Source organism: Oenanthe melanoleuca, chromosome 3 (genome assembly GCF_029582105.1).
Source record: "Oenanthe melanoleuca isolate GR-GAL-2019-014 chromosome 3, OMel1.0, whole genome shotgun sequence".
Lineage (NCBI taxonomy): Eukaryota > Metazoa > Chordata > Aves > Passeriformes > Muscicapidae > Oenanthe > Oenanthe melanoleuca.
Genome location: NC_079336.1, coordinates 80205918 through 80229358, shown reverse-complemented (window position 1 = coordinate 80229358; position 23441 = coordinate 80205918). Strand labels below are relative to the sequence as shown.

The 23441-nt window shown below is 37.8% G+C and overlaps 2 protein-coding genes across 3 annotated transcripts in view; both read left to right on the top strand.

The window, feature by feature from the left end:
* The first annotated feature begins 739 nt into the window (after positions 1 to 739).
* On the top strand, positions 740 to 8236 carry GLO1 (glyoxalase I). The gene is made up of 6 exons (XM_056487695.1): positions 740 to 894; positions 1836 to 1918; positions 3120 to 3260; positions 4062 to 4129; positions 5007 to 5096; positions 6968 to 8236. Exons 1-6 carry the CDS (start codon positions 814 to 816, stop codon positions 7054 to 7056), a joined length of 552 nt encoding a protein of 183 aa, XP_056343670.1. The 5' UTR covers positions 740 to 813; the 3' UTR covers positions 7057 to 8236.
* A 1596-nt stretch (positions 8237 to 9832) lies between these two features.
* Positions 9833 to 23441, top strand: part of BTBD9 (BTB domain containing 9) — a 111987-nt gene continuing 98378 nt past the window's right edge. For both annotated transcript variants that reach the window (XM_056487081.1, XM_056487080.1), the window contains exons 1-6: positions 9833 to 9909; positions 11739 to 11902; positions 16580 to 16790; positions 17316 to 17679; positions 19257 to 19521; positions 21360 to 21579. In XM_056487081.1, coding sequence (XP_056343056.1) covers positions 11824 to 11902; positions 16580 to 16790; positions 17316 to 17679; positions 19257 to 19521; positions 21360 to 21579 — 1139 coding nt within the window. In that variant the 5' untranslated portion in view covers positions 9833 to 9909; positions 11739 to 11823. The remainder of the gene's footprint in view (positions 9910 to 11738; positions 11903 to 16579; positions 16791 to 17315; positions 17680 to 19256; positions 19522 to 21359; positions 21580 to 23441) is intronic.

Genomic DNA, 23441 nt, shown 5'->3' with positions numbered 1-23441 from the left:
GGCCCTGGTGTGGCACCCTCGGCTTCCCAGAGGTAATTTTTCAGCTATTTTTCAGCAAAGTAATACCACAGTCAGGGAAGCTCCTTCCCTTTGGTCCTTATGTTGTCCTGAACATGGGCTCATCACCTGTGCAGCATCAATTCACACACTGAAACAAGATATTTCTATTCTTTATTCTAGTTTGCTCAAAGCAGAGAGCTGGGTGGTAACGCACAAAATGCTGGCTCTCCAATAATCAAAACTTTACAAAACTTTATTTATAAATTTCAACAAACAAAGGCATCAGCATTAATCGGTTGCAAATTATATAACTTTGCTATTAATTAGTGTTCAACCCTGTATTTGCTAGTTGTATCTCTCACTTCTAATTAGTCCAGAGGTGGTTCCTTCCATTTGAGTCTGGGCTCAATGAGTCAGTGGTCACGATTGCCCGTCGCTGGGATTACGTTTTTCCCACGTACTGCTCAGTTTTACTGGCTTTGTTCTTGGTGGCTCTCTTCCAGACAGCCTATTCATTTTAGGATTGTCTTCTCTTTTCCTTAACTGCGCAGATATGCACAGTTGTTAGTATGTTAGTCAGATAGCTACTGACTAACAACAAAACAAAAACTGAAACGTTTGATCTCAGAGCTTGGGGGGCTCGCTATGAGCTGGGGATGAACCGGCAGACCTCGATCTGCTCCCGCACCTTGGCAGCATCCTCGGGCATCCGTGCGAGGGGCGGCCCGGCGGCAGGAGGGGCGGAGTGGGGCTCAGCACCGCCTTCCTACCTCCTCCTCCTCCTCCCCTTCCTCCTCCTCCTGCTGTCCCGCCATGGCGGCCCCCGCGGAGCTCGGCGGGCTGTCGGACGAGGCGGCGTACGGCGCCTGCTCGGAGCCGGATGCCAGCACCAAGGTGCGGGGGGCGGGTGGCGGGCGCGGCCCGCGGCTGCAGCTCCCGCCGCTCCCCGGCGCCCTCAGGGCGCCTCACCGGGCGGACGTGCGGGGCGCGGGGGCCGCCATGGGGCCGGGCACGGAGCCGCGCTGGCGGCCTGTCTGCCGGGCAGCCCGGCGGGGTTCGGGGTCATGCAGGGGGTGGCCGGGCCGGGCCGGTCCCCGAGAGCCCCTGAAGCCCGCGGGGCGCGCTCGGCCGGGCCCGCGCCTGGCCTGGCTCTGAGCGAGCGCTCCGGGCGCTTCGGCCGCCCCCTGCCCGGGCGTCAGAACGCCCCAGACCTTTCTACTTTTTGCTAGGAAAACCTTGTAATTGCATTTTTTTGAGATTTTTTTCCCCTTCTGTGAACTATTCTACCACTCACTTTTTATCCACTTGGTCATTCACAAGCCTCTTGGTATATAGTTAACGTGGAGCTTCAAGAAAATATCCTTGCAGAGTTGCAGGTCGGTTTTGCTGCCAAGATATATAATCAAATTTGACAGAAGTTTAATACCTGTGCCATGAAATAATCAAAATAATGAGTTCAGGAGTCTAGGAGACTCAGTATTGAATATTCATGTCTGTTGTGCTTGTGTGTGAAGTTGTTCATGTATGCTACAGCCCCATAAAAGAATAATATATATAAGGGTACTCTTTTTTGATGCATGTAATAATACATATTGAATGATACCACTCATGAGATTGGTTATTTGTTTTAAACATTACGTTACAAAGACATATTTATTTAACAAAAAATCTGTATGTATAGAATTGGGACAAAAGGTTTTATTTAGATTTAATGTAGCTCTCTTTGTTACTTCTGAATCTGCTGGTTTTAGAATCATTACTAACTGGCATCTTTGTCAATATCCTTAATTCAAATCTGGCTGATGTACGAAGAATCAACCTTTTTTCCCCCACAGGATTTCATGTTTCAGCAGACAATGTTAAGAGTAAAGGATCCTAAGAAGTCATTGGATTTTTATACAAGGATACTTGGAATGACGTGAGTAGAATTTGTATGCCATGATAAGTTTGGGTTTTTCTTCTGTTCTTCTGAAAAGAATTATTTTTTTGGATGTAATTATACTAATTGGTCTGACTACATAAACAATGCTGGCCCATCAGCTGATGCTTAGTTGGATGGTCTGGCAGTAAGCTGCAGATGCCTAAGCTGCAAATGAAGTAATATTGGCATTGACTAGAAATTTCTTTTTTTCTTAAATAGGTCATTAATTATCAGGGTACAGCTTGCTTACTTCTTCTTCACTGAGCCTGCAGCTGACTGGTAACTTTTATGACTGTGTTTATAATGAGGAGTCATTGTTTAAAATCTTGAAATTAAGTTTTTTCTGCTAGTTCTCAGAGGTGGCTTATGACTGCCTCCAGTCACATGGGAACAAGGCAATAAAGGGTGAAGGCAAAGTCCAGGGTCAGTCTTTTGGAGAAGGCTTTTGGGAGGCAGGTGCCTTGCAATAGCTTAAAATGGTTATGCTGGAGCTTTTTGTGCATTCTTAGCATTTGAGTTATTTCAAAACAAATACTGTGTTTTTAAACATCTTGAAATGAGTCCAAACTAAAGGAAAATAAATTACTTCCAATGTAGTGAAAATGTATGAAAATAAAAATTAAATACCTTGTAAAAAAGCAATTAGATTAATTTTGCATGCCTACTTGTTCCAGTTAAATGTCATATATAAAAACTTATGCTTAATGTATTTTTAATTGATTAAATTGTCACATCTGAAAGGGTTTTATCATTATAGCTAGCTATTGAAACTATAAAGGTATTTTATCTAAAGGTACGTTTGCTGTGTTCTTAAACTTTGGTACCAGTGAGCTCTCTAGGATGAGTAAGATTCAAAGTAGATCTTTTTAATCCTTGGTGAAATTTTTAAAGTGGTTAAAGGTTTTCCTGTGAAAACACAGTCAAGTAACAGAGTGATAACCTGAAGATGCAAGCCTTTTTACTGACTTCTATTTAGTGACTGGTAGTTTGGTTTTTAAACATCTGGTTCTTTTAAAATTTGGTGGGTTCTGAAGTATTTTTATTTGATAGTTTAAAATGCAGCTATTTCACGGTGTGGATTATAGAAGAGCAAAAAATTCATGGAAATAATTTTTCCATAGGGGAAGCATCTTGATTTATTTGCAAGCTACTGACTACCCTTTTAAGTTACTATTTCAAAATAATTGTTGCCATTTAGACTGCTTCAAAAATTTGACTTTCCTACTATGAAGTTCTCACTCTATTTCCTGGGGTATGAAGATAAAAACGATATCCCGAAAGAGAAAGCTGAGAGAACACCTTGGACCTTCTCTAGAAAAGCTACACTTGAACTGACACAGTAAGTGTTTACATAAAGAGAGATGACACTTAGCTAACAGTGGTTAAACAGTGTTTAAACTGTGTTGGATAAGCGTAAATCCCATCAGATTGAATAAAAAATTTAATCATTACAGTGGATGCATCTTCACTGTCATACATCCTTACAATACTTCTGAGATTGGATACTTGAAAAGGTTAATCTTCCTCTTTCAGAGCTCTTTCAAGCTGCTAGGTGAACATTTAATATGAAACAGTGCTTGCCATATTTTATATGCATGCCATCTGGGTAAGTAATTTAGGGAAACCAAACCTTTCTTTGGATCCCCAAAACATCCTAATAATGGGTAACTATTTTTGGACTCTAATCTAAAGGGGTATTAAGTCAAAACAATGCTTCCTGTAAACAGGACAATTTGGTTAATGCTACTAATCATGATAATTGTGCAGAAACAATCTCCCAAATGCTGTCTTACTTAACTCGAGGACCTGCTACCCTCACTTGTTCCCCAGTGATGGATAGATAAACTGATTTGTGCAGCAAAACCTTCTCTTTAAACTGAGTGAGACAGGAGTATTTCTGACTCATTCAAATATAGACTCTAAATAATAGTAAAGGAATGTGAAAATGACTGGATTAGACCCAAGACCATCCCTTGGATCCCATGACTAGGGAAGATCTTTGTAGTTTAATTATTTCAGCCAACAGCTGAAATTTTCTAGTTTCTTAGGAGAAACAACTTACCCTTCCCAAGGAAACTGAACATTTAGGATTTGTTAATTTTAATGCTTTTCTTCAATATTTAATAATTACTTCTTACAGCAACTGGGGCACTGAAAATGATGACAGTCAGTCTTATCACAATGGCAATTCAGATCCTCGAGGATTTGGTAGGTCTTTAGTCTTGTGTTTATACTTTTTAAGCTTTGAAATAAAATTTGCTAACATTTGGAAAGCCTTTATCTCTCTTCTTTCAACATGCATACTGTAAAATATGATGAAATTAAATGAGCCAATGTGTTTCAGAGTAATGAGCCATAGTTACACTCTTCATCAAGAATCTAATCCTTTGGCAAGCAAACACATGCTAATTGTAACTACTGAGTGAAGAACATTAGTTGTGCTTGTGTATTAGATTATCATGGTGCTTAAACGGATTTAATCTTGGATTTCTGCTGTATAATCCACTAGTTACCAATTTTAAGGTAGAAGGACAATTCCGTTTGTCTGTAGCACTGGGGATATTATTTATGTGGCTTGATTTGATACTCTGAGTGCTTGAAAGGTCACTGCTGTGAAATAAGTTTCACACTTGGTCCAGCCACTTGACATTTAAAGCTCCTGAATTGATTTGTAAGCTCAGTCCTTGCATAGCGCTAGTGTCAGTCTCTGCAGGAACAGCATTAATGATAAACTCCATGTTCTGTTAAACAGAACAAATACAACAAAATCTTATTATGGAGCTGTGCGTCAAGGAAGAAAATAGTTATAAAACAGTTTGAAAATCTTCCTTTTTCATATGCTAAATAAAGTTTGTGTCTAAACAACATAAGATACTTCAACTCTAACATTTGTATTTAAAAGGCATTATCAAAAGACAACTCTTGGAAGAAGAATAATGTTAATACCCAAAACACTCTTCTTTCTAGAATTTTTTCTTAAATATAATCATAGGTTATGTGAACTACAACATGTAATACTAAACAAACTTTTTTCACAGAACATTCAGCAATACTTATAATGCATTCTTTTTACCTTCTTGCACAGGACACATTGGAATTGCTGTTCCTGATGTCTATAAAGCTTGTAAGAGGTTTGAAGAGCTAGGAGTGAAATTTGTGAAGAAACCAGATGATGGTAAGTCTTGATCAGAAATGCAAGTATTTTTTTCCCTTGGTTTTAGTATATTCTGTCTCAGAGATCTTACTGGAAAGATGGGTAATGTCTTGCTAGGAGTTGACACTTCTTAGAAGTTTCTAGAACCAGTTACCCCTGCACTCCCTTACAGAGTGGGCAATATTTGCAATAGATCCATCCCAATACAATAATGCATCAGTATGCCACGTGCCTTCTGTATGCAGCCTGACCGTCAGTAAAATTCATATTCTCTGTTGATGTCATAGATTACATGTATACTGCTGCCTAGAGTTGTTACAGAATTTACTGTAATATGGATCAAATTCACATGGTATATCTGCTTGGTTCTTGTCTTAGGAAAAATAGTCAGAAAACATATTAGTTACCACCCATTTAAACTGAGTAATTCTTGACTTTTCTGGCTATTTTCGTGTAAATCCACCTAACACCTACTATACAACCTACTAGTTATTATATTTTTAGCTCTTCTGTCAGCTTTGGTAGGAATAGCCCCATTAGTCTGTATCATAATTGACTTGCATAATGTATAGTACAAATGTCTAGAGAGTATATAAGCAAAAAATGTCTATGTGAAAATATCCCAAAATGCATTTTTCAGCTGGATTCTTTTCCATAAAAAGACTCACGAGATTTTTAGAACTAATGCATTCAAAAACAGACACGTAATACTAATAATTGAAAAAGAGACTTAAATTATTTTCATCTTATTCACTGTAGTCTCAACTGAAGCAAAAGAAGAAATATAGCTGAAAACATAACTTGATTTCTTAAATTAAGGATAGATTTTGGTATTTCTAGCATTTTAGAGTTTCTGAGCCTTTTTAAATTTGTCCATTTGTTAAACTCTGAGTGGCTTGAAATGAGAGCTGCTGACTTAGAGCTGTGCAGTGATAGGAATGAAACTACATAGAAGAACAAGCTTAGACTATAAATGGAGGGAATCACAAGAAAGAATTCCAGAAGTAGACAAGGGCTGGGTGCAGAGGAAAAGCTCTTCTTCAAAATTCAGAAACAAAATTAATGCAGCAAATGCTAAGGAGGGGGAGGAAGTTTAGGGCTTCACACTTTTTGGACAGCAGGCTGGGAGATCGAGCATGGGGTTTATTTTCCTGCCTTACCAATCAAACATCTATTTTCTCAGTTGTTTTTGTCACTAGAATATATTAAGAGCTAGGCTGGTTCTGTTACGGTAAAGAACTTAATGGAGCAAGTATAAGTACAAGTATGTGGTTAACAATTTAAAGATAACATGTTAAGCTGTGCTATCCTGATCTACTGTTGAAAACAACTTTTGGAGACCCTGTTTTAATTTTTCAACAGTAGAACTTACAACAATCCTGTCCTGCATTTCCCTGCTTTATGAAGTGATGCAGAAGTGTACTGTAAACCATGTCAGGGGTAAAAACGTTATGTAAAATTTCAGTGTAGAGTCAGGAATGATGGGTGATGAACAGGGCAAAGGAACACAGGATTTTATACCAGCAAACCCAGTTCAAGAAAACATACCGAAACATCTCCAGAGCACAAAAATATTTTTCTGAATTTTGAGGATGAGCAGTTACAGGGGCATATGCAAAAAAACTTCAATCAACAAAAGTCAGAGTTCCAAAATGACTTTTAACTACGGCTTTATTGAGAGTAGGATTGACAGTTTTGCTTAAGGTCTAATTCTGATTAAAAACTAATCTGGATGTTTTTGGAATTATCCATCTAAATTTGAACTAATTCTCATGCAAAAAAAAAAAAAAAAAAAAAAAAAAAAAGAAAAAATATCTTTCAAAGTAATCATATTTGACATTTAGAACCAGTCATGTAGTCTTAATTTTCTTATCTTTTTTTTTTCCTAATAGGTAAAATGAAAGGGCTTGCATTTGTTCAGGATCCTGATGGCTACTGGATTGAAATATTGAATCCTAACCACATGGTGACTCTCACTTAATTCTAGTGAAGTATATTGTATATAATAGAGGCCTACTTTCAGACTCTTGGAGAAATCTGTAACAGTGTTTGTGAAATTGCTTAATAGAGAGGAATCAGTCACATTCAGAATTTCCTTCAAAACTGTCCCCTGGGACCTCACTTGGATTCCCTTTTGTTGTCCTGCAATGCCACTGTAAATTGTTTCCAGTTAGGAATACTCAATCATTTTCTAAAAGAGCACTTACACAGATTCTCCTCTTGAACATTCATTGTGTTAATATTTCAGTAAACACTGTCAAAAGATACATGACCAGAAATTCACTGCATTTCACACTGATTAGATTCAAACTAACAAAAACAACAAATCTGTGTTACTACTGATGAGCATCAAGGAGGAGCCAAAAAGAAGCTTCAGTATATTTTTTTATAATGTCAGAAGACCCTGAAGACTTCATGCCCTATCTTGTATACTAGAAAATAAAATGTCAGGCTAATTTTGACTGGAGTAGTAGCGTGCTTATAAAAGTCATAATCTTACTTACAGTATTCCAGGCAAAACTTTTTTAAGGAGCAGTCTTAAACAATCTTGCAAAAAGAAATTTTATAGAGGCAATAAATCTGTACAGCAGAAAAAATGCAGTCTTTCAGCTCAGCTTCTGACTGCTAATTGACAGCCAAGAGAAGAAGTCTCAGTTGCTAACCCATTAGGGATCCTTGTCTCTTTCAACACTAGGAAGAACTTGCTCCAAGTTTTTGTTTCAGTAGAATCCTGGGGCTGTATTTGACTTAAATGCTCTGTATATTCTGCCTTAGGAAATTATGGAAAAAGAGTATCTGAAACAACAGTTTCCTACTACTAAGGCATTTGATATGCCTTCCCAAAACAAGTGATGGTACATTCCTGTGAGCAACAGGAAAACATGTAGCATTTCCATGTGTTCCACAAATTACTTGATTTTATGCAGTTTCATCTGTTATAAACACTGTAAATGATGAGAAGTTTGAAATATTTTTTTTTTTTCTTCCAACAAGGAAAGAAAGACCCTTTGCCTTGTCTTACTCTGGTTCAAGTAGCACCTAACTTCTTCAGTTATGTGGCTATCAAATAATGTGTAATTGTAACCAAAGGCTAACAAATAGTATAATTGCAGTTCACTTCTCAATAAAGCATTGGTGAAAACTACAAAAAAGCACCATGACCTGTTGCTTTGCTTATTGTTGAATTCTAGATGACTGAATGTTACTGTTGAATTCTAGATGACTGCTGCTTTGCTTTGAGGATTCTGTTTTGAATCATTGTACGCAGCAGTGAAATTTCCAGTGGTCCTTTCCTGTAGACTCTCCACAGACCTCACTGGTCCACCTCTTGTCTTTCTCTTGGATAGTCTTGGGAACCCAGTCAATTGCCTGATGCTGGCTAATGCCAAAAGGAGCTGTGTCACCTAAAAACTGGATGAGGCACGCCTCCAGCTCCTGTTCCACTGTGCTGGACCCAGACAGTGGAAGGATCCTGGATGAGCCCCTGTGTGAGAGGAAAAGCTGTGCTATGAAAAGCCAGTGTCAACAAAGTAGACAGGGGAGTCCTGCAACTTTATTTGAATAAAGGGGAAGAGCCCACTGGGGCACATGCCTGCAGGGTTTTCTCTTGAGGTTTTGGGGGTGCAGCCTCCTTTTACAAACTCCTGGGCACCTGTTGCCCTCTTCCTTTCCCCACTGGCTGAGGTATTAGGAAGGTACAGCCGTCCCAAACTACCTACCACACATTCCCCCTTGAAGCTGCTCTTTTCCTCCAAAGTTCAGAAACTCAGACTTGTGTATACCCATTTTTCTGTTTCAAGACCCAAACTGTCTGGGCTCTATAAGCAGCCTGTGGCTTGAAGTTGGTAGAGACATTAAGAACTATTTCAAAGACATTAACACCCATACTCTCACCCATGGAATGGTTTGGAAAGATATTAGCACACATCTTTCCTATCATGTAGTCCAGTGGATAACTACAGAAGTAGGAGCAGGCTATGCTAAAACTTTTCTGCTTAGTAATCAAATTTTACTCTAAGCATGTTGGCTAATCTTTTAGTGACCCTTGGTTTTTTTAATGTGCTTTACAAAGTGTAGACATGAAAGATTGTGACGTAATAGAGGAAACTAGTAAAAAACCACTGGCATCTACAAACTAGTTACAGCAGTATCATGAAGTGAGCAAGGTGTGGGTTTGGGATTTTTGGAAAAAAAGTTACTGCTGGTTGTCATACTGAGAACTAATTTAAATAATGAACTACTGAACACTTAATGATAAGTCTTTTAGCCTGCCACAATATTAAAATATTTTATATGCAGAAAAACTTCTGAAATTATTTCATGTTCTGATTACAGGCCACTATTTTTCCTTCTTGCAAAGAAGGCTTCTGCTATATAAAGCATGGAATTAAATCGCGTGTAGTGCTTTGCCTCTCGGAGGGCTTAAATTTAGCTTCATGCAGTGCAGCAGAAGCCACTCTCACGGTTTCGTAGCGACGGGCCCATATTCCCCATTCCCGCTGGGAGAGGCTCTCCCGACGCAGGAAAGCAGGACACGCAGCGAAGGGCAGGAGCTGCGCACGCCGCGGTTAAGGAGCCAGGGATTTTGCATGCAGCCAAGGAGCAGCGGACAGGGCGGCGGGGAAGGTCCAACACCACCAGTCGCTGTTTCACAGAGCGCGTCGTGCGGCAGCGCCGCTGCGTCCCGGCCGCCGCCGCTCCATGGGCGGAGCAGGAAACGCGGCGCGGCCGGACCCGCTTGCGTCACACGCTGGCCGCTGACGTCAGCGCGCCGCCGGGTGACGTGTGCACGGCGGCGGGGCGGGGGGAGGAGGCCTCGGCGGCGGCGGGGCCGGTGAGTCCCGCGGGCGGGAGGGGCGCGGCGGCCGCGGCCCCGGCCCCGGGGCCGAGCGGGGTCCCGAGGCTGCCCGGGCTCCTGCGGTGCTGCCGTCGGCGGCTCCCGCCGGGAGCGGGCAGGGCGACCCGGGGCGGGCCGGGAAAGGCGCCGGGCGCGTTTGGCGGGGAAGCGATTTCGCCTGAAGTGCCTTCTTGTGCAGGCGAGGGAGGGGCGGCCGGGCGCGCCGGGGTCGCCTCTCCTGGCGCCTCCCGAGCCGGGGATCGGTGGCGGCCCCGGTACCCCGGGCACGACCTTGGGCGCATCGCCGGCTCCGCCGCCGCCTCTGGTCCGCGCCCGCCTCCGCTGCCGCCCCTCGTCCTGCCCCTGGCTGGCTTCTGGCCCTGCAGTGGCCGGCTAATTCGGATTTTATTTATTAAAAAAATATAAGTTCAGTATTCTGACGCGCTCGCGGTATTCAGTGTTTTCCCCGGTGCTTTGGTGTCGTAGTAGTTTAAGCACTCTGCAAGTTACGCACTGCTGTGATTCATTGAAATTACTCTCCACTTAGAAGACATATTACCAGACTTTAAAAAAACCCAAAAACAACTCGATGCCAACTTGTTAGCAATCTGCGGGTGGTTTTGCTTGCCGAGCAATGCTCTTTGCTCATGTTTTTAAAAGTGCAGCACACAGACCTTCTTAAAGTCCTGTGCTGGAATAATTTAAGTTTTTATGTGTTTTAGGATTTAATTTGAGCCTGCTTACAAAACAGGTGTATTTAATGTGTCTTCTGTTACAAATCTGTAAATCAAGTGCTTGAAGTGTTCTGTTGAGATGTCTCCTCAAATTTAACAAAAAAAGACCCCAAGTTTTTTCGCGAATATATTTTTGAATATATTTTGATAACACAGGCCAACTTGATAGCATGCATTACTTATAGGAAAGATGGTTACATATTACATTTTGATCTTCAAAACCCAGGATACTTTCTTTGTAAAAAGCCTGGATTTGATTTGCAGGATTAAGGTGTGAGTTTCCAGTTAATGAGATTACCTACAAATATTTTTTTTCTACCTCCTCCTCCTTTGTTCTCTTAAACATATCCAATAAAGAAAATTAGAGTGACCCTTAGGAGAGAATTCACAGATCAGGTATCATCTGTTTAGCAAATTAAATGCAGTTTATTTTTCCTCATGGCAGGTTTGGTGGAAAGGTTAACAATAACTTATGCTTGTTAAGAGAGACTCATTATTTTGCTTATGTATTTAAGCAAGTCAAGCCTCTATATTTCTCTGTTTCCTGACCCTACAGTTTTGTTTTGGTTTCCTGTTTAAAAAAGGGCTTGTTCAATAAAAAGATCTGCAACTGCCAAGTTTTGTAAAAAACAAAAAAACCACCAAAATCCAAACATAATCCCCAAAACTTTAGCTAGGCAAGAACACTTGGAGAATTTTGTCTGTGTAGGCAATGAAATATGTGTGATACAGTTTGTATAGAACTGGTTTAATTAGGACACCCATATGGGAAAATGGGATAATTTCAGGGACATTAATGCCATAGCAGAAATGTCAGGATGGAATTTTTGGCTTATAATAAATATGGCAACATGCTACTGTCTTCTGTGATGGTAAAAAATATGAACGGTCAAAATTAAATTATGATGACTCAAAACAGAAATACTATTCCTGAATTCTTATGTTTTTAGAAGTTTTCCTATTATAGTGAAGTTTTTTTAAAGAATTTATTTCTGCAAAAAATTGAATTGAGAAATACACATCTCTCTCACTTTCTTCATAAGGCTTTGTGCTCACGGTTTCTGATGGTGTGTTTTTCATGCATTGTTCCAGGAAATGGTCCAGTTGTTGCTGTGCAGCTGGATGTTGCTGAATGGTGTTTCTATGAGCTTGCTGTTCCATCTGTCTGTTGTTCAGAATGGCGAAGAACCCTAATTTCCCAGAAGCAGGGAATCTGCCTACAGGCTACCCTCACTGTAGGTCAGACAACTTCCCTGGTGAGTGGTCCGTATGTGTTTTCTTGAGATTTTAATGTTTTCATTTTATGCCATTTTAACCAGGTTCATTTTATATATATCTTAATAAATAATCTGCACCAAGTGCATTGTTCTTTGTACTTAGCTAAACTTACTCCTTCTCTTCTGTGACAGGAAAGCATCTGAGTGGAATGTAAAATGTTAGCACTACGACACTTAAGAGATGGGCATGTGTTTGCAGATGAGCAGGGCAAAAGTTCCCATATGCTTTGAGTCAAAACATTTTTTGGTACTAAATTGCTGTTTAGAATGCTGTGATTGGATGCTGTGGTTAGTTTCCCTTAATGTTACCATCTGCTTTCCTTTTAGTCCTTTCACAACAGAAGGGTTGGAGATGAGTCTTGGAAGTTATGTGAATTGCACTTGCTTGAGCTTTCGTGTTCTGTATTTATAAAGACCTAAAGGTTGACGATGTTGCTTCTTTTTGGCTACAAAGTATCGAAACTTGTTTTTTTTTCTGTTACAATTTTTGCTCAGGTTCAACTTTGTTATTGTTACTTAGAAGTACAAAGCAGCTAGGGTTCTGTCAGAACCGAGGTATTTGTTCTCTGGATGTTGAAGTATTTACTGAAAATTTCTCTTTCCTGAGATAATGTATTTATAAAAAGACATATGTGTATCCATTGAAAATATAAACCATATGATTCGAACCAGTGGTAAGCTTGTGCATGTTCTGAGAGTCCTTGTTAATAGAAATTGAAACTAAACTTTGTTTGCTAGGTACAAACTAGAGAGTGTAGGAATTAGTAGTTTTAAGGTATGAAATTATTTGCTCAGTGTTTATAATCTAGACTTATTTCATGAAAAAATTAATTCCAGCAATAATCTGTTTACTTGCATTTGTTTCTAAAGTTTTGATAGAACTATCAGTTATGTAAGCATCCTTCACTTATGTTATATAAATTTTTTCTTCAAATAATTAATGATTAATTTGTTATATGCAATTTTCTACACCTGGTAGAAAAACAAAACTTCCATGTTTCATTGTAACAGCACTGCTTTTCAGAGAATTCTTGAGGGTTAGCCTAAATGAGAGAGGGAAGTGACTGAATGCTGATCTTTCATTGCAACTGAGAATTGTTTAGAAAGGATGTCATTGCTGTTGTTGCTGCATTTCCTAGATGGTGTTTTTATATCCCATGACATGTATGGGATAGAATACTGTGTAGAAATACAGGAAACCAAAAGCTTGGAGGGAGTGGTTGTTTCTCCAGGCAGAGCACACATTATTCTGCCTTTTGTCATAAATACTAGCGTGCATCTTTCACGTGCTCTCTGTTGAAGCTGGCCAGAGAATAGCGTGTCTTCCAGTGGGGTCAGAGAAGTGCTTTGTAGGCCTTAGGACTTAAGAAATGCCTTTTCAGTTGGTTGCAGTTCTAATGGTGCCTCAAAATCACTGAGAAGACTGTTTTGTTTGTTTGTTTCTGTGTCATGACCAAAGCTGCAGCAGCTGACTCCTGAAGCAGTTAATTAGCTCTGAATACCTCCTGGAAGTAGGTTATGGTACTGGCAACAGGCAAGTAAATGGCATGTTCTTTGACTGCCAGGAAGAGTAAGCACCTGAAAAAGTGATGTTGTTTGATGACAGAAGATGCCAGAGGGAGCTTCAGGAAGGGTTTTGCCCAAGTTCTCTAGCAGCATCTATCTTTTTTTAAATTATGAATAGTACTTTTGAATAACAACTAGAAAAAGACATATTTAGCTATACAGGGAAGTTGTGAGCTCATAGCAACTTGGCACAGCTAAAGTGGTTATTAGGTTTTACTTCCTCAAACAAGAAATGTACAGATCCCTTAAAGGGTTGCCTGAATTAATTCGTCCAGCCTACGAAGATATGAACTCATGTATTATTTGGTTCTATATTTTGAAGGCAGAACTGTCTCACTGATCTGCTTTGTATGAAAATTCCACAATACAGGCAAAACTTGTGTTGGAAATCTGTACTAGTAGACAAGAGATGAGTTGGTGTATTTCTTCAATATACTGGTGGTACCCATAGAGCACAGAAAAGCCATGAACATGGTTTTGTAAAGGTGAGAGTGACCAACACTTTGGGCCATTTAAGCATTTGTAAAACCTCCTCAGCTTGTAGCCATCATTTGAGTCCTGATTTCCTGTGCTAGCAGGTTTGTGTTTGATGGTTTAGAATAGTAGAACCAGCAATTTGGAGAGTATTAAACATCAGAAGAAATGTGCCTTGCTGCTTACACTTAGGGCAATATCTAAATTTCTTTAATTCTTTAATTAAATTTACTTTAATTTCTTGCTGGTGTTCAGCATCTGTATGTTCATAAGGATTGGGCATCCTCGGGTCGCTAGCAACTGTTCCCACTTCAGACTTTGCCCTCTTATACGCACTGGATACTTGTTTAGACAGAGGTTTATGTACTCTAGAGAGGGAAGTGTGCTTTTGATTTTATTTGTTTATTTAACCTTGAATAGAAACAATTTCCCTTGAGCTTTTCACCCTATTGGCACATGACAACATCCACAGCTACTGAAAGCAAAGTTAATATGCAGCTGGTGGCATTTCTTTGTCTTCACTAGTTTTACAGTCTCTCAGTTTTATTCAGACAGTACCTGTTCTTATTTTTTAGAGACAAGAGAAACAAAGAAGTAGAATGTAGCAAAAAAGTTGAAAATAAAATTAGATTTTAAAATTAAAATATGCCAATATTTGTCCATGAATGAAGTATCATAAATCAGCTTCCCTAATCAATAAATGTTTAAACTAGCAGAAGGAGGTAATACTGAGTTCCTTGATGATGTGTAATTCACAGGTAGTTGGTTTGCCTAACTATTGCAAATGAAGATCAACAACTGCAATTATGGGTGTGGTATGGAAGTCTTCAAGGTGTATGGAGACCTGAGATTGCAGCTGAGTAACAAATACATCTTTTTGTATCCTCCTTCAGTGTAATAAAAAGTTTTCTATTTTGTGGGCATTTCAATTTTACCGTTGTCTATAAACTATCAAACAATTATATTGTGGTAAGTAGTGTTGCTGGGCTAATATGAGTTAATCTTGCTTGTTAGAAAGCAAATCGTACTGAAAGTGTATATAGCATAAATCTAAATTGTCTTAACTAATCATAAATTAACCTGTGCAAGTGGAAGAAATAGTCTGTTATTATGAAAACCTGAAAATTAATTTGCTTTCATGTCAGGATAGAAGAATGACTGTACAGTGTTCTGTGTTCCCATGGTTAGGCTGCCTCCAGTATCTTGGCTGATGTTGCTGGTCTTGTGCTGTAGTGGCTACACAGGCACACAGCTTCTAATTCAAGTAGCAGAGACAGCCAGTGGAAACCTGTGGGTTTGTTCCCATTTGTGCTGTGATCTATTATTGATTTAATATGCTGTATTTTTCTTAAATTTTATTTTCTATTTCTATCACTCTTTTTTTTTTTTTTTTTAATTTTCATTTGAAGTTCTTCGGGGTTGTGTTTCCACAGTATCTTGATTTTGGGTAAAGCATTTCCATGTGTTGAACTGCAAATAATAATTAACCCCAAGTACATCTGTTTGGGTTTTTTTAACATATTTTCTCATGGTATTTTTGCAGTAGAATCTAAAAGTGTATATCTGTCATGAATATTTGACTTGAAAGATTTATGTGTTAGGTGTGTGCAAGGTATGGCCTTATAATTTTCTTGGTTCTTGTGGTACACCACCTTTCTTCAGTGCTGGATATCTGCCCATTTTGAAAAGTGGCTACTAACTGGAGCAGGGAGGATGTCTCTGAAGATGTGGATGGTCATTATCTAGAACAACCAACCTCTTTTTAAAGAAAAGTTAACCAAAGTGTAACAGTAGAAGCCAATGCAAGACATAAATTCACTTTTGGATGCTCTTGCCATTGAGACTACAGAAAGTCTCTTACTAAAATAAACCAAAACCGTAAAAAGCTAAAACCTGTTGTGAATGAAGAAGAAACAAAAGAATTCCACAGAAGATATGACTAATGCATTTATCTATATTGTACTTTGGTGGGCAATCTACTAATTGTATGACTGAGAGGTATTAGGGGGTTTGTTTTTGTGTGTGTGTATACGTATATATGCTGGGGAACAAGAAGTCATCAAGAAAACTGAATGTAAAGAATAAGAAAATTGAATTGTACATTGTAAAGCTTTTCTCTCTGACAGACTTTGTTACTTATTAAAAGTTATCCTGATTGTTTATTTTCTCCCTTTTTCTGAAAAGTTGAGTAGAAACCTGCAAAAAAAAAGTTTTACTTTTCACTGATTCTAGTACAGACTGGAGAGTTAAGACTAAACTTGTTTGGTCACCTTGCTTATTTCTATTTTGTGTGTGTGCATTTTAGTTCAGATAAAATTGCTTTCTAATGGTAACATGATGTAAAATAGTTTAGTTTTTCATTCCCTTTGTTTGAAACTTTTTCTTTTAGGTAAATAGGTTGACTAAATAACAAGGTGATAATTCTCTGAAATACTTAGCTAGAATTGTTGGTGCCAGCTGTGTTGAGTCTGGTTGAAAATGAACTTTTATAGAAAACCTCTTGGTTTAATTTTTCTTTTAATCATATGATTACTTAGACACTTTTTTGTTATTGCAGTTGTACTATTCATAATATCTTCACCCTGTATAACACTGCTTGTTTTCTTTGTCCTTTAGGCTACCAGTATCACCATCCCTCCAAGATGAGTAACAGCCACCCACTTCGTCCGTACACGGCTGTGGGGGAGATCGACCACGTTCACATCCTGTCAGAGCACATTGGTGCTCTAATGAACGGGGAGGAATACAGTGACGTTACCTTTATTGTGGAAAAGAAGCGTTTTCCAGCGCACAGAGTCATCCTGGCTGCTAGATGCCATTATTTCAGGTGAAGGACCACTTTTTGTCAGGCTCACAGGAAATGTTTATGTAGATGAGATAAACATTGTTTCTCCATGAACTTTTCAGGGTGTAATCATCTGTCCATTGAGTGTGACCTTTTCTGTGGGAATGTTTCCCAGCACATCAAATCATTGTGTTCAAATAGAAAAAGATAAATACCATGTCACAATGTTATTCTTTTGACCTTCATTAAATTGGATTTTGAATGTAGTTTCACAAATTCAAGGAAAAGAGAACTTGAGAACAGGAAAGTACCACTGCAAAGTTGTTTTGATTTCTCAGAGTATAAATGGTGTGTTTCTATGGAATATACTCAGATAGCAGGTTTCATTTTGATGAATTGGAATTGAGAAGAGTTTTGGCTGACACAGACTAGAATATTTTAAAACTAGGAGTACTACTAATCCAACTTTTTTCTTAAGAGCTTGGGATTTTTCGATAGAACTACATTTAATATTTTGTCGGAGGGATAAGCTACTAACTAAACTAAACTAAACTCTCTTCCTTACAGAGCATTATTGTATGGAGGAATGAGAGAATCTCAGCCTGAAGCAGAAATTCCTCTTCAGGACACCACTGCAGAAGCATTTACCATGCTGTTGAAATATATTTACACTGGTCGTGCTACGCTACGAGATGAGAAAGAAGAGGTTCTTCTTGACTTCCTAAGCCTAGCACATAAATATGGATTCCCAGAACTGGAGGATTCCACATCTGAGTATCTTTGCACAATACTTAATATTCAGAATGTCTGTATGACTTTTGATGTTGCCAGTCTTTATTCTCTTCCCAAATTAACTTTTATGTGCTGTATGTTCATGGATAGAAATGCCCAAGAGGTGCTCTCCAGTGAAGGCTTCCTGTCGCTTTCTAAGGTATATCTTTTGTTTGCACATTTTTTCCCCAGGACTATTAATTTTAATGGTAATCGAATTTTGTGATGAAATACTAATGGGGGCACCAATTACAAACTTGTGTTAGCTCATGGTTATTTTATACTTGTGAAATGTGGTGGTTGGAAATATTCAAGACAAGCTGAATTGAAAATCTGTTCTGAACTTTTTAGGTATTGACTGGTCAATATAGCTAAATATAGTATATCTAATGGAGTGCTCTAAAAGATAGCAGCAGGCAATCTAATTTTAATCTGTCTTATTTTATCTGTTCCTGGTATAATACAATTTGGCTTCTGAATGCTTCAGAGGAGAAGTCAAATATAGACTTGAATATGACAGGACATACTTTGTTCTATTAATTCCTTGATATGGGTTTCATCAGTGATTCAGTGATGGGTGATTTTCTGCTGGGTAAACTAAATCATTCTGGAGATTACTGTGATTTATATTGCTCATTGTCATCATGTTCTGAACTTGCAGAATATGGTGATGTGGTGGGGTGGTTTGGGGTTTTTGTGTGTTTTTTGTTAGATGCATAAATATTTGTTCTATAGGCTGTTCTATGAAGTTGAAATTTTGCACTTACTCTGAAGGGGTCTTTGGGCTGGACATAATAGTGAGAGAGTGCTTTCAAGTGGTGTTCACATGAAGCATCAGAGAACCTTGAATGAATTATGCTTTAATTGGGGGTTTTTAAAGTACTTTTTCTTAGGGGAAAAGATGTGAAGGGTCTATTCCTTGAATGAGTATATGAACCTGCTGTAAGCTTGTCATCATATAAGGAAAAAAGATTGTTTTTTTCTCTCTCTGTACTTTGTTATGTGCAGTTTGTTAAATCTGAGCTCTGAGAGCATATTATCAATAAAGAAATGAACAAACATCATTGATCAGGAAGTGCACACTTTGAGGTCTTTGGCATAGACAGTCCTGGTTTATATGAGAGATCTTTTCTTTTTCTAGCTAAATGAAAATCAAAAAGCTATTTGATTATTTTTGTTCTCTTTTTGCAGCCAGTGGGTTTTCTACGTGAGTAAGAGCCACTGGAATTTTTACCTGGTGATGCTTTGTTGGCACCAAAAGACAGAGAAAAAGATTGTGACAGGACAGAAATCCCATGTAGTTAGAAATGGTTTTAAAAAGGGATTCCAAGCAGTGCTTTTTTCCCCTCATAATTGCTCTTATAGCAACTTAAGTTTAAATGAATGTTTTGAACTATACTGCCAAGTCCCCAAATCTCTTGTAATATTCCAGAGTAAATTTGAACTACCGAATGGTATTATATTGATTTGATTAGTTTTCTGCATTTCAATTTCTTCTTCTAGTGATTTTGTAATATTTCCTATTATTTTGGTAATGGATTCTGTAATTCTTGCATAACTAACACAAACTAGAATTTCAGGAAGTCACCCCTTTAGAAATTATTTTTGATAGCTACAAGGTAAACTAGCCATTAATTTTTGCCTTATTTGAATTTCCCTTGATTAAAAAAATAAAATTCAGTTTAATTTCTGTTTATTTAGGGGGTATATTTTTTTGTTCTTATTTCTCTTTTCCAGGCTGCTCTTCTAAGTATTGTACTGAGAGACTCATTTGCAGCTCCTGAAAAGGACATTTTCCAAGCTTTGATGAACTGGTGTAAGCATAATCCTAAGGAAAACCACGCTGAAATCATGCAAGCAGTACGTTTGCCACTAATGAGTCTAACAGAACTGCTGAATGTTGTAAGACCTTCTGGATTGTTGTCACCTGATGCCATCCTAGATGCCATTAAGATTCGTTCTGAGAGTCGGGACATGGACCTCAACTACAGGGGCATGTTAAGTAAGCATCAGGTTTTTTGTTTGCTTCCTTCTCATTTAGTGACTGGTTGTCTGGAGGATATGGTTAATTTGTGCTTTGAGTTTTCATCTACTACTGTGTGTTATAAAAGGTTTGCAGTAGGAAACATCTTGTTATGTAACTATTCATGCCGTTTTTATTTCTCGGTATTAGTCACTTATTTTCTTGCTTTGTGTCTAAGATATTGTTGAAACATGAATGTAAAACCTTTTTCCTGGAGGAAGTGCTAATTTAATAGAAGAAATTTTACAAAATCATTGAAAATAAAAATGGATTGGCTATGAGATATTATATTTAAATGGTTTTATGTTGATAGTGACTTGTTTTCTACTTCATAAACATTTTCATATTTCTCCACTACTTAGGACTTTTCTCTTACTATTTACATGCTTATGTAAATAGTTTAAACAGGTCTCTGAAGTCGTTTTAATGGAAGCCTAAAAAGTGTAAGAAGCCTTGTGTTTGACATTTTTTCTGTGTTCTCTGTTAATTCAACAGGAGTATCTAACCCTCAGGCTTTAAAAGGAGAGTTAGCCATTTAATGTGTGAATTTGACCCAGAGAAAAGAAAAAAGTTAAATGTTCTTCAGGAGTCTGCACTGTATTCTCAGTCACGCATGATGAGCCCTAAAAATGACTGCTGTCTTAGAATTGCATATTCACTTTGTTCTCCCTTAGAAGTCATAGTTATTAATATTTAAACATCTGAGTTTAATATTAGGATATTGCAAGGTTCTTGTCATGCGAGACATTCTGTTGACACTGCAGTAGATTAATTTGAATAAGTCAAATGGTCTTTTCTGGCTTCTTTTCTTGGATATTTATCTCCACAATAAAATTCTCCTAATTACAGCTTTTTGGAGAGTGGAATTTCTTTGTTGTTTTAGTACTCATTCAGGATCTTGAAACTTTCTATTTGTGGAAATGCTGACAACCACTTATGACTTCAAATTCTGTTCTTTAGATGTGAAATTTTTAATGCCCTGTTAAAATTCATACTTCTGTTGCCTACCTGCCTGAAAAGTTTGGAGTAGCTTTTCATCATTTAGTTTTCAGATCATATTTTCTAGGATCTGTCCTCAAACAAGGTTGTTAAAAATGTCTTTTGAAGAGGCTAGTTTACGGAGTATTGTTCTATATGTGGTTGAAGTTAGGGGTCATTTTTCCCAGCTATCTTGAAGGAAGCTGTTCCTAGGACACAAGCTTATTACTTTAAAACGGTGGCATAAAAATTTGCTTTTCTGTCTAAGTTCAAAGCCCAAGTAGCCAGAATTTTCCCATTTCACTTGAGTTCATTTAGCTTTGCAGGGTACTGCAAGCTTGTATAGCTGTCAAAGGAGGATATATGGTTTTATTGATGTATACACCACTCTGCAAATTTCGGATACATCTTGAACAAGATGTGCATAAACATCTTGTACATTAAAGTTTCTTCCATTTAGGGGAACAGAAACTGTAATAGAACCCAAACAAAAAGCAAACAACAGTTGAGAGGTGCAACAGAATTCTGTAAAATCATGAAGGGGACTGAGAATATAGCTGCTGCATAATAGTAAATTATCACAGCTTTATTACTATAAAACTTGTAGGAGATACTAAATAAAATTGAAGAAGTTAAATTTTTTAATGCCTCTTTTTTATCTTCTTTTCTTTTTCCTTTTTTTTTTTTTTTTTTTTTTCTTTCCCTAGAGCATGCATTTGTAGCCAAGAAAAGATACTAACAATAAATCTTTGGTTTGACCTAATAGAGTTAATAGTCAAGACATCTAATTTGCAGTATGAGAATGTAAAATTTAAGCAATTATTTACTTTTTCTCTTAGTACCAGGGGAGAATATAGCAACAATGAAGTATGGGGCACAAGTTGTAAAAGGGGAGCTGAAGTCTGCTCTGTTGGATGGAGATACTCAGAACTACGACCTGGATCATGGATTCTCTCGCCACCCGATCAACGACGACTGCCGGTCCGGGATTGAGATTAAACTGGGCCAGCCCTCAATAATCAACCACATACGAATTCTCCTGTGGGACAGAGACAGTCGGTAGGTGCCAAGGTGACACAGAAAGGGAAAGTAATGCATTTTGTACTGGAGATAATGTAGCAGTGCAAACTATAAATTGAATATTTTATGGGAACAGCATAATAGTGTTAGAGATGACAATTTCAAGGTTTATTTGAAAACAACCTGATGTTTAAATGTAATTTTGGTTACTTACACACCAGATCATATTTAGAGATGTTAAACTACCTTAAAGTACTTAAATATTTTTTACATATTTGTATTTCAAACATTAAAATATTCTTTTGTTGCAATTTTTAAAATATATTGTAACTGTTAAGAAATTAAACACTTTGACACTAAGATTGACTTGATCTTGGAGGTCTTTTCCAGCCTAAATGATTCTGTGATTCTGTAATTTAGAAGTAATAAAATTTATTTAGAATGTGAGTTACCAACTGACTACAGTAGCTATTAGAAGCCACTTCATGGTTAGATTGCTGAAATATGAATTGTCATAGATGCCATAGCTAGTTGTTACTGAGCTTCTTTAGATTATTATGGAATGTATGAAAATTCAAATTAGGCTCATTTGAACAATTGAGAGGCTGCTGAAGTAGAAAAATTGCAAGGTTCTTTTTATCTGACAAATTTAATATGTTAATTTTGTAACTTGCAATGACAAAGATCTTACAGTTTAGTAGACAGCTCAGCAGATAATCATAAGCTGTTAAAAACAATAAAACAAGCTACCTATACATTTATTATGTACCCTATTATCTTTCTGGGAAAAGATTAATTTTATTTTATTTCCAGACTAACTGTTTAGTGTTGCAGAACAATTGCATTTTGCTTCTTTCACTAAGCAATGTTATTCTAGAACAGGGTGTATTTGAAAGTTTTAGTTAGGGTGGGTTTTTTTGTAAATTTAAATCAATTTTTAAATATGAGTTAGTTACTAATAATTCAAAACTAATTTTATTAATTATAGCTATTTAACTGTTTCAAGGAAGTTCTCCTACTTCAGTTCAACTGAAATTTGTTTTCACTTCTATTTCTTTTGTAAAGATCAAAAAGTGGATCTCTGAAGGTATAAGCAACTTCTTGATATAATATTATACTAATTATGCCAGAAGATCAACCAAATTTATGAACCAATTATTAACCAACTTTATAAAATCTGAAACAGTATTAGAGATACATTAATAATGAGTTCTCTAGCAATTTTAGAGAACTCATATAACTGGTAAAATGCTCCTTATCTGCAGGGCATAAATTAGCAGCTGGTGAAACTCAGGTCAAAAATATTCTTCTTGGGACAATTTCTTACAAAGTTATCTGTTGATTGGTGTCCTGTGTGCTTCATCTGAAATTTGTAGAACAAACTGTTACTGCTGACAGAATATCTGACAGGGTGGATCTCTAGAGATTTTTGTCTTTGTGAAATACAGAGGGCTCAGTTTAAGATCTAATTTCTGTGTCATGCTGAGTTTTGTTTTTTTTTTAAATCATCCTGATTTCTGTGGAAAGTTTGCTATTGGGCTTTCTTTTGCTTCCCAACAGCTATAGTAGTGGAATTAGCACTGTCTGTCCTGTGGAAGGCCAGGAGTTGGGCTTTGATCATCTTAGGGGTTCTCTTCTAATTCAGAATATTCAGTGATTCTCTGTTCTATGAATTGTCAAGCTTTTTTCCCTTGTACTTGATCTTTGGAAGAGTTTGGCCAGAGAGGTGTGCAGAAATTTGCCAGCCAAGATCTTAAGGAATTTGCTCTGAGATTGTCCTTGCTTTTTGTAGAGATCTTTTCCTTTCTACAGTATTTGTGTAACAATTGCTGGTCACTAAACTGCATCTTTCTCATGGGATACATGAATAATGTCTTATAAAGGGGTGTTTTAACACCTAT